General features: G+C 34.4%; 1 protein-coding gene across 1 annotated transcript in view; it reads right to left on the reverse strand.

The window, feature by feature from the left end:
* Positions 1–12569, reverse strand: part of SKAP2 (src kinase associated phosphoprotein 2) — a 193115-nt gene that overhangs the window by 169236 nt on the left and 11310 nt on the right. Inside the window, exon 4 of the mRNA XM_049782000.1 lies at positions 2438–2545. Coding sequence (XP_049637957.1) covers positions 2438–2545 — 108 coding nt within the window. The remainder of the gene's footprint in view (positions 1–2437; positions 2546–12569) is intronic.

Raw genomic sequence — 12569 nt, forward strand, 5'->3', positions numbered from 1 at the left:
TCTCCTTGGCTGTGATTTAATTGCTAACAGCAATCAAGTCCAAGTATCACTGAAGTGTGCTTGAATTTCATTAGAAGATATAACTTATGCTACTTTCCTACAGTACCTAATAAACCATAAAGAAACCAAAACACATATGGCTTGAGGGAATAACTGGAAAATTAGGTAGCCATTTGGGAACTGAGTGAACTTTTGAACCAGAGGAACAGAGGAAAAAGAAATATTGAAGGAAAAGACAGACTCAGAATGCACAAAAAGATGTGCAGGTTTGACCTTTTCGGTACCTTGAAAATTACATTAGCATTATGAAAAATACATATCATGTTTAGAGTGTATGATCCATCAAGGTTCAGATACTTAGTTAGTGCCTACCATAAGGTAAAAGTCAAAAGGACAAAACAACAATCTGATTTGACAAAAGACCTTTTAGTGACCTATGCTAATTTAGTTATAGTTATTGTTAAATGCATTATCTTTTTATAATTAATATATCATTAGACTGAGTTCACATAATGAAGGAAATTTTATTCAAGAAGGGAAAGAAAACATACAAAACTAAGTTGAGAGGAGAAAAATATGTCTAAATAATATTTTAGACTACAAATTAGAACTCCAAGTAGTAGTTTTAGTTTGTAATATTCCTATAAGAAATATACAACAAAATCATTCTATCTATATTTCAGAAATAATGCCAAAGTTAAATTTTCGATTTTAAGAATTTCTCACAATATACTAATAAAAATGCAATTATTTTAACAAAAATGAGTCATAAAATAACAAGTTAAGTATTCAACTTTTGATAAAGTAATATTTATTGTTATCATCATCCATCTATTTCCTCTATATTTTGTTATAAAAACAAACTATAAAATCTAAAATATATTCATTGAACATCTGTGGTTGCAATTTTTTCAAGAATTATATAATGCTCTGTTGTACAACAAAATAGTTATTCTATTTAAATAAATGGAATATATTTTACAAATATACTTTATATGAATAGTGTATTTAAACATATAATGCATATTCTGTTGAGGATTCATACTCAATGTCTGTATATGTGTACATATATACACAGGTTCATTTATTCCTACTTATCAACATTTTACAAAGAATCAAAACAAGTCATTATAATGTGTCTGAAAAATAGCTCAATTCACTGTTTTACCTGAAAACCATTTATCAATTACAAAACATTTTGTGAAAAAATTATTTTGAAGATTAACTTAAAAAGAATAATGCTAGAGTTCAGATAATAAGTGTGACTGAAGGTAAACATGCCTTAAAGGGGGAGGGGATATAAGAGAAGGGAACCCCTTCCTTTAAAATTAAATATTAAACATTGGCCAAAATATAAAATTCAACATGAAATAGATACCATTAGTTACTACACATCGTACAAAATTCTGAATATAAAAAGAAAATTGTGTTGTTCTGAATCAGTGGTTAGAATGTTTATCACTTATGCATGTACTTGACTTATCCCTGTTCTGCAATAGACATAATTTTATACCTCATAAAAGCAATTTATGTTTCCAAAGGGAATAATCTGGATAACATAAAATGTGAAGTGCTCTGTTGCAGGAAGCATATTTTCATTCAGCAATTGTATTTAGAAATGGAACTGCACAGTTTGATTATCATATAGTGGCAGAAGGCATTATTCATTTCTATGTCTATGTGTAACTTTGAGTGCCACAAATTAATATGCATGGCTAATTTATTGATATACATGCTTATTTTATAACTTTATGTCACCATTATAAGATATCTATAACACAGATGATCTCAACTGTCTACAAAAGAGAAAACACGTGCTACACTAAAAATCAAGTTTCATAACTTTGCCAAGTTTTTCAAAGTAATGATGAGGTAAACAATCAACTTTATTACCGATTTAATTAATACAAAGCACTATAACATTTACTAAACGTGGGGCATTTTAGGTGACAAGCACAGACTAATGTAAATGTGTGTTTAAAGGAAGCATTTGATGAAAACCTGTCTCAAAGTAAGAAAGTAATGTAGGAAATAATTAAATATTTTATGATCTCATTTTGTATGAAGTTTTCTGGGGTAAAAAGGAGATCAAAACCTTTTCATTATTTATAAACTAAATAATACAATAAGTCATTAAGCAGTACAATAAAATTAGGCAGGAATATAATAATATTAAATTAACCCAACAAACTTGCTAGTAATATTCATCTGATGATGTAAGTTCTCCTTAAAATTCTAGCCAACAAATTTTCCTAGGAAAAGAAGAAACTACGTACTTAGGAAAACCACTAGAGAGAGCTCTTCTGTTCCTTAAAAGGTTCTGATGAAAGGTAAATTAACTGACACCTACCTCTATTTATTCATTTCAGACAACTCTCATACATACGCATAGAACTGTTCTGTGTTAAAGTATTTTCTATAGAAGAATGTCACATACCATCAGAGGGGCCATCATCATCTTTATCATATCTTTCTGATGCCAATGAAATAGTATCTAGATTCCCAGAAAATGGGTCATCGTATTCTTCTCCATCTTCTGTATCACCTATAAAACAGTCAAAGTAAAGGCCTTTTTAATTTTTTTTCAATGTTGTTTTGTCAAAAGCAGTGGTTTTTCCATTAAATTCCATCACTGTTAGGAAAAACAAAGAAAACTGTTTTTGAACTGTTTCAAATAAAAACCATTTTATTTTGATGTCTATCAACTTACCACATTCAAAAAATGAAGAGTTCGTGAAGAAATTATTATTTTTTTTTTTGTTTTTGGGCCACACCCGGCATTGCTCAGGGGTTACTCCTGGCTGTCTGCTCAGAAATAGCTCCTGGCAGGCATGGGGGACCATATGGGACACCGGGATTCGAACCAACCACCTTTGGTCCTGGATCGGCTGCTTGCAAGGCAAACACCGCTGTGCTATCTCTCCGGGCCCGAAGAAATTATTTTTACTAAGTACAAAATGATACAAGTTTCAAAATTATTAGTCTATGCAAAGAAGACCAAAAAATTTGATGCAATGTAAACACATTGTATATCTAATTCAAACAAATAAAAAGAACTCAAAATAATGGCAATATTAAAACATGAAAAGTAGCATGTAGAAATTAATCAAATTAATTCCACTTATGTTTTTAATAATTTAAAAAACTACAATGATATCTTATAACTCAAAGTTGTAAGAACATTTTATGTTTTCATTTAAAACCATAGGATTACAATAGAGCAGATTAAAAATATTTCACAAGGGGCTGGAGAGATAGCATGGAGGTAAGGTATTTGCCTTGCATGCAGAAGGTTGGTGGTTCAAATCCCTGCATCCCATATGGTCCCCTGAGCCTGCCAGGAGCAATTTCTGAGCATAGAGCCAGGAGTAATCCCTGAGCGCTGGAATCCTTTATGGGAAAAACTGCTTTAAAGCTCATATAAACCTATTTAATTCAAATGAAGCGATTTACAAATTGAACACCTTCCATTTACATTCAGTGGTATCTTTCCAGTTTTAAAACATGACTGGTGGATGAGTTAGCGGTTGGCTGGTTTAAAGTTATTTAATCTCCACAAAAAATATTTTTATTTGGACTTTTCCCATATATACTCATTAGAATTTTTTATTCACAAGGTGAATCAGGTATTCACCAACTTAATTATATATAAGCCCTCAGTTTTTACACAAACTCAACCACAGAAATGTCTGCTGAATACCATATGAATTTTTTTCTCTTGTTTTTTTTATGAGGCATGCCTGTTGGTGCAAAGGGCTTACTCTGTATTCAGGGATCATACCTAGTAAAGCTCAGGGAACTATACAGGATGCCAAGGATAGAACCCAGGTCAGCCACATGCAAGGCAAATGTCTTATCCTTCTACTATCTCTCCGCCCCCCAATATGAATTTATCTGTAAATAATCCCTACTGTTAATGAAAAAGAAAGAATTATTGGGGGCCGGGCGGTGGCGCTAAAGGTAAGGTGCCTGCCTTGCCTGCGCTAGCCGAGGATGGACAGCGGTTCGATCCCCCGGTGTCCCATATGGTCCCCCAAGCCAGGAGCAACTTCTGAGCACATAGCCAGGAGTAACCCCTGAGCATTACTGGGTGTGGCCCAAAAATAAAAAAAAAAAAAAGAAAGAATTATTTTGTTTGATACGAGACCGATGGTAGTATTTTTAGGCCATAGGTGACTAAGCAGATACAGACTAAAGTTACAGGTCTATCCAAAAGGATAGCTGCTTCCTCTGATATGCAGCTGAGGGGAACCGATTTTTTTTTTCACCTTATTTGGGCTACTGAAAATAGTCTCTTTCAACATAACTTTGCCAACATAATTCAAAACACAGATATTTGTGTATATATATCCTTGTAATTTTGTTACTTCATTAACATTCGTTGTCCTTTTCCTTGACAATAATTCAGAGGTATCTCCGATCAAAACATGTTGAGTAGAATATAGATACAACTACTTTATTGTCTTCTGTAATTCCAGTAGAAGATGCAAATAGAGTGGTATTTTATAATCTCATTCAAATACCAAGGATCAACTACAAATTTAACATATTTTTCAGATCATAAGTTTGCCTTCTTTTGAGAAGTTCAAAGTACTTTTTGAAGCACTCAATGATCACCTACAATATTACCTTTATGGAAAGAAGGCTCTAATGTAAAATATGAGGGAAGAAAAAGCCCCTAACGTGTCAGCAAAATTCTTTTTGAACATGTAGTAACAATACATATAAGATAAAAAATTTTCCAGTTGCTTTGCTGAAATATATTAGTATTTTTAATCAAGAACCTTTTGTGGCATAAATTTTCTAAGAACATTTTAAATCATGAACTACAAAAAATCTGACTGGAAAATAAGAATAGTAGAATACATCAAATACAACACAAGAATGTGGCACACTGAGCCTATTTTACTACTCTGATATAAGAATACAAAAGTAAAAGCAATTAATATAGGGAGATTTTGAAGAGTTTCAGGTACTTAGGTTTAAATCTACTCAATCTGTGTGGCAATAAAGAAAAAAATTTAAAAACCCAAATTAGTTATTATTCTCTGAAAATACCCGTTTTGTATGTATACATACATATATTAAGCAATGTATACTTATGTGCATATACAGAAAAATGATAATTACTAAGTTATAAATTCAACACGAGTTAAAATATTTTATGTGAATCACTTATTAACATACTAAAGAACTCCATAACTTTGTTTTAATTTTAATAATGATTTTTATATTGACCAAAGTGGATTTTAGGTACATAACTTTGTTTTAATTTTTTAAAAGACTTTCTAGAAAGTGAGCTACATGTAGCAATGCTCATAGGTTACTCCTGACAGTACTCAGAAAGCCATATAAGATGCCAGGGATCAAACCCATCAAACCTGACCTGGCCACATGCAAGACAAATGCACTACTGACTGTACTCCAGCCTCAAAAGTGAAACACTTATTTTATTTTTTTAAGATTGATTGGTTGGTTGGTTGGTTGGTTGGTTGGTTGGTTGGTTGATTTTTGGGCCACACCCAGAGGTGCTCAGGGGTTACTACTGGCTCTGCACTCAGAAATCGCCCTGGCAGGCTGGTGGACCATATAGGATGCCGGGAATTGAACTGGGTTCCTCCTGGGTCTGCCACATGCAAGGCAAATGCCCTACTGCTGTACTATCTCTCAGGCCCTGAAGTACTTTTTTTGTTTGTTTGTTTGTTTGGTTGGTTGGTTGGTTTGGGGGCCACATCAGCAGTGCTCAGGGGTTACTCCTGGCTATCTGCTCAAAAATCACTCCTGGCAGGCACAGGGGACCATATGGGACACGGAGATTTGAACTAACCACCTTAGGTCCTGGATCGGCTGCTTGCAAGGCAAACGCCGCTGTGCTATCTCTCCAGCCCCTGAAATACTTTTTAAAGTGAAACTGCCTTTAATTTGTCCATTCTAAGAATAGCAGTTCATTTCAAATATTTTAATAAATCAGTATAATATTTATATATTTCTCTAATATACAAGTGAAATGCTACAACTGGCCTCATATCTACCCATCCCACACCAACATCCCACCCACCCTCCCATTTATTTCTTTTTTTTTAATTATCTTTATTTAAACACCGTGATTACAAATATAATTGTAGTTGTATAATTACAGTCATGTAAATAACACCCCCCTTCACCAGTGCAGGATTCCCACCAATTTCCCACATCTACCTACTCCCCACCCCACTCACACCTGTACTCGAGACAGGCTTTTTTTCCCATCATTCATTCACATTGTTATGATAGTTTTCAGTGTAGTTATTTCTCTAACTGCACTTATCACTCTATGTGGTGAGCTTCATGTCATTAGCTGCACCTACATGGGAGTATGGAAGGAAGTAAGGGTTGGGACTGATGCAGTAAAATATTGAGCTTTGTAGGGCAGTATCAAGGTCCCAATACAAGATGGATATTATGGATATCTAGAATATATGCACACAATAATATCAATATGAAAAAAAGAGAAAAATGTCCACTGACTGTCCCAATATAAACCAGTGCTAGAACAGCCTGCCCTCCTCCCAAAGCGCATTCCATTAGTGTAGGGAGAGATAGGGGGAAAGCCTGTTGACCCCTATAGAGTCCACCTAGACCGCTGCCCAGGGCATTTATTTCTTTTTGAAAGTGTCCCTAGATGTACGGAACAAGAATCTCTCTAGTATCCGTACAAGACTGTTCTTTTTTTTTTTTTAGTTGCATTAAGTTAAAACATATGCCATTTGTCAAATGGTCTTTTTCATTTTACTTTTGTCGAGTGATGATTATCCTTTTCCCCTCCTCCCTAATTATTTTTTAACTCAATTAAGAGTGGCTGTATTCTATAAGGAGCTTCACTTGAACAGAGGGGTCGCTGTTGAGTAATGCAAAGTGTTTTTTTTTAACTCCCCAGAGGCGGAGTATTTGCAGCTATACCTGCAAAGACTTCTATAAATTAAAAGGAAAATGTTCAACTTGTGTTTATGTAATAGAAACCTGAACTCCAAATCAACAATGGGCATCAGGTAACGTATCCAATACAATTTACAGACATAATTGAAAGCATTACAGCCTAATCAGACATCTAAAAGTAAAGCAAGCTCAAATGAAATGTCTACAGAATCATTAGTTGGCAGCCATTCCATTACAAACACACTTAATGTCAGTGGTGCCTTGAGCCTGTGCCAATGACAGCAGCATAAATTTTGCATCTCATTTCTGTGGTCATAAAATTAATGATCAGTTTAAAAATACTTCTTTGTAAAAGTTATTGCACAAAGGAAAGACATGAATGTGTCCCTGTTATGTACTCACAAGGATAATTATGGGGTTGTTGCTCATTAATACTGTTTCTTGTTTCCCTAGAAAAGCATTTGATTTATCCCACAACTTTCAAAAGTTTAATTAACGATACAAGACAATGAACCAAGGCTTTCCTTCCTAGAATTTTACTGACAAATTAAATATCATTAAAAAATAAAACCTAACCTTATTCATGCCACACACTGAATTTCTCTGAAACCCATTTTTAATTCATAATAGTTGGGCTCAAATCACTATTATGCCTACTTTTTTTTATGTGACTCATCATCAATTAACATTTTCCTCAAATGCTACTGAGAAAGCCCAACAGCATTGGAATAGGCATGACCTTTATGTTCAATGTAGTGTTTTTCTTGTCAAACATGGTCCTAATTTTGAACAATCAAGTAAGTAGTAAGTAAGCAGTAAGTATAATATGCCTTATATTTAGATGATATGCCGATCCCCTCTAATAAACAAACATAAGAGGAAAATGACATAATGAAAACAAATTTATTCCTAATTCTCTATCCATGTCATCAAATTAATTCCTCAAGTAAAAATATACAGCTAAATAGACACGATTCAACCTCTAGCAAATCATTTCTTTTTTACAGAAAACTGGATAGTAATTCTTAAAATTGAAATTTAGAGGTCACCTAAAATTAAAAATTCTCTTTTTAACACTTACCATCTGGTGACTAATTTATAGAATGCAAGTAGTACAGATGGTTTTAAAATATAGACTTTAAAATATTACACCATTTCTGGGATATACTTCAACTATCACAGGACCCTTTGTCTCTAATATCTTAACACATTTATATAAGGTCAGAGATGAGATGGGTGGAGAAAACTACAAGTTATTTATTCAGATTCTACTGGGGAGGTAATTTACAAGAGAACAAAGTGAGTGAGAATAAAGAAAAAAATCTAATGATACCGAAACTTGTGATTTTTCTACTGTTTAAAGAACTTTATTAGAACAAACTAAGATAGATCCCTTCTTATTAATAGCTTTCCTATTTTAAAAGAATATCCAGTCCATTAATACCCTAATTATACAAATAAGGTTCAAGGAAATTGTTTTCTAAGTCAAATCTATGCATATCTAAAAATATCAATAGAGTCTTAAGGGAAAACTTTAAGAATTTTTACAATTAGAAATATTTTAAAGACGAATATGAGAGATTTTTATCTATGATATTTAAAAGAAATTGAAAACAATAAGTTGCATTTTAGAACTATGAACAAATTTTATAACTTTGAAAATTTTTTTTGTTTGTTTTTTCGGGCCACACCTGTTTGATGCTCAGGGGTTACTGCTGGCTAAGCACTCAGAAATTGCCCCTGGCTTGGGGGGACTATAGGGGATGCTGGGGGATCAAAACGCGGTCCTTCCTTGGCTAGTGCTTGCAAGGCAGACACCTTACCTCTAGCGCCACCTTGCCGGCCCCAACTTTGAAAATTTTTTACTTAAAATGTCTTATTTAATATATACTGAAAATGTTATCTATACATTTTATTTATACATGAAATCTTATTTTATCTATGCCTTATTTTGATAATTCTAAATTTCAGGGCCGGTGAGGTGGTGCTAGAGGTAAGGTGTCTGCCTTGCAAGCACTAGCCAAGGAAGGACCGCAGGACCTCGGTTCGATCCCCTGGCATCCCATATGATCCCCTCAAGCCAGGAGCAATTTCTGAGTGCTTAGCCAGCACCCTGAGCATCAAACGGGTGTGGCCCAAAAAAAAACAAACAAAAAAAATTCTAAATTTCCTCAAAACTTATTTGATAAGCCCCAGTATAAACCAAGATTTGTTAATATTCTCTTGATAAGTGCAGTTGCATCTGAGAATACATATTAATAGTTATTGAATATTATAAGCCACATACAGGTATATTCATATTATCTTAATCATTCTATAAAAAGTTAACCATACTAGAGGAATGGACAGATAGATACAGGGTTAAATCTCTTGCACTGCAAATGACTGACCCGGGTTTCAATTCTTAGCACCACATATGGTTCCCTAAGCACTGAGTAATCCCTAAGCATCAACAGATGTGGTCCCACAACAACAACCAAAAAAAAAAAAACAAAAAACAAAACAAAACAAAACAAAACAAATAAAAGCTTCAATCATCACTAGAGTAAAATGAGACTAATATAAGGGCAATATACAAGTAAAAATTTTTATCGAGTACCTAATTAAATATTAAGAAACTATACTTTAGTAACAGTTCTTTCAACTACATATAATGTGTGGCAAAAAATAGTTGTGTTAAGTCACAATGAGAATATACATATAACACAACTCTAAAACAACTATAATTCTAATTTAAAGTAGCCCTAAAATTAGCAGAAGTCCAGAGCACAATGTCTATACTCAGCAGTACACTTTCTAGTGGAAGGCTGTGTTGCAAGGGGTTGTGTTGAGGGGTAAGGCATCTGCCTTGCAGGCACTAGCTTAGGATGGACTGAGGTTCCATCCCCCAGCGTCCCGTATGGTCCCCCAAGACAGGAGTGATTTCTGAGCGCATAGCCAAGAGTGACCCCTGAGCGTCACCAGATGTGGCCCAAAACAAAAACAAAAACAAAAACAAAAATCCAACTGCTAATTTGTTCTAAAAGTAATCTGTCAGAATTTTTCAATGGAGAATCTAGGTTTTTTTTTTTTTTTTTTTTTTTTTTTTTTTTTTTTTTGGCCACACCCTGTGAGGCTCAGGGGTTACTCCTGGCTATGCGCTCAGAAGTTGCTCCTGGCTTCTTGGGGGACCATATGGGACGCCGGGGGATCGAACCGCGGTCCGTCCTAGGTTAGCGCAGGCAAGGCAGGCACCTTACCTCCAGCGCCACCACCCGGCCCCGAGAATCTAGGTTTGAGTATATAACGTGATGAAAGTATATGAAGAGACGAAATCAGAAAGTTATTAAAGAAATAAGGAAAGTTTTAAAGTAGCAGCATGGTATGAAAAGGAATATAAATTACAAGTAGATTAACTGAAGGGGTACACTTTAAAATCTAGGAGGTTCTTCTAGGGGCTGGAGCATAAAGGTGTAAGGCACAAGGTGTCTGCCTTGCGCATGCTAGCCTAGGACGGACAGTGATTCAATCTCTCAGCGTCCCATATGGTCCCCCAAGCTAGGAGTAACCTCCTGAGCATATAGCCAGGAGTAACCTCTGAGCGTCACTGGGTGTTGGCCCAAAAACAAAAAATAAATAAATAAATAAATAAATAAATAAATAAATAAATAAATAAATAAAATAAACTTCTCGTAATACAAACTATTCCCATACAAAAGGGAATATTTTTCTCTTCTAAGGCCCATGCAGTGTATATTTTTGCAACTGTACGGTTTCTACTCCTCTTTAAAATTGCAATACTTCATATTGCAAATTTTGTCCTCTTAAAGCTCAAAATTTAACAGGAAGGAAGAATCTAATGTATGAAGAACGGGTAAGGTGTGTTAGGGAAGAAGGATGAGAAAGTTCATGACAGTAACTAATGTCTAACTTCTTAGAAGCTCAAAAAATTGCAAAAAACATATACTTACTAGAAGTGAATAAATAAGAATAAATAAGAACTAATTCAGTTTATTTAAAATTCTTTACCTGATCCTTTCTCCCAATAAGGTTATATCAAAATGGTACTTAATTATAGGTTTTTTAAGCATATGAAAGGAGAGTATGAATGTAAAAAGGAGGAAGATAGCTTCTTTACCTCATTATGACCCCATATTGACCACGGCACAGAGAAGGAAGGGAGGGACACAGAAAAGAAGAAAAAGGGAGAAGGGGCAGAGATGAGAAAGAAAAGAAGAAAAAGGTGGAAAAAGAAAGAAAGAAAGAAAGAAGGGAGAAAGAGAAGAGAAGGAGAGAGGTGGAGGAGAGGGGAAGATAGGGAGAAAGAGGGAGGGGTGAATGGCGGTAGAGTGAGGGAAGGAAGGAGAAAAAAAGAACATCAGAGAACTAAAAAAAAAAAACAATCAAAGGAATTCTGTAAGTCTCCTTGAATGAAGATAATCTAAAACCACAAAGGGAAAATAAAAGGGAGTACATTACCAAAATACATTTGTATCAATTGAATTTACTCCTTGTAGAGATATGATAATTAATAAATTACTTTTTTTTTTTACAAAAAGGTGTATCTTCAACAATTGCCTGGCAATGGCGAGTACCATTTATTATTTCAAGCTACAGAAAGCAGAACATACTTGGAGGGTGTGATGGCATAAAATTACTCACCTTCTTATATTTCTCTAAGGTATACATCTAATTTATCCATAGGCTTACTTGTGAGCAGGCACTCTTGGTGATTAGTTAACTCAATACAGCAGTATTGAACTACAAATGACTTATTCAGAGGAAAATGATTATGGGGAATTTCTGAATTCTGTGTTATTTGAACTCTTATTCAAGGCTCATTTTTCAATTTCTATCAAATGCCATATACACTTTCATTCTCTTTAGAGACAAAGAATGCATCTCAGTAATGTAATTTTAATATCCACACACCTGAACAAGTTCTAAGCCAGAATACCAAAGGGAAAGCGCCTACTCTATTACTGAATCACATGCAATTATACAATGACTTCATATTATCATGCTTTCTTAGCTTAACATTCTTTAATGTACAAATAATTAAAGTCACAATGAGAGTCCAATAATTAATTACTGGAATAGAAGATTCCTTTTAAGAAGAAAAACAAAATCTGATATCTAATAAAGCTGTGATATTTAAATACACAAATTCATTATTTCACTATTCCACTACTAAAACACAACATAGTTAACACATAGTTTAGAACTGGTTGTATAAAACGAAGAAATGTCAGGTAGCACTAAATATTTTCTAATTTAATGGTGTTACAATTTTAATAAGGAAAAGAACTGTTCTCCCTCTAATCACACTGATCTTGGTCATTTAATGTGAAAAAGAAGCTGTGGTTTCCTTTTAAAAGCTTTATTTTAGGTTTGTCTAGTTAAGTACTTGGTTTATTGAAACTGTCATTATATACTCACTTATCAGGTGGCAGAGATATAAATTATTCTGTGGTATCTGCTAACTGCAGTTAGGAGATGCCATACTGTTTTCCTCAAATTCAGAACCTGCGCCACATAGGTTAGCTGACCTCATGTTGGGACTCTCATACCAGCAGCCACAGGCTGCAGGTCATGACCTGTGAATTAACATCATGGAAGTAAAAGCCAGCCCCAGTTCCCCTTACAGAACTAAAGGCATGAAGTAGTAGGAACTG

Source organism: Suncus etruscus, chromosome 10, assembly GCF_024139225.1.
Source record: "Suncus etruscus isolate mSunEtr1 chromosome 10, mSunEtr1.pri.cur, whole genome shotgun sequence".
Taxonomy (NCBI): domain Eukaryota; kingdom Metazoa; phylum Chordata; class Mammalia; order Eulipotyphla; family Soricidae; genus Suncus; species Suncus etruscus.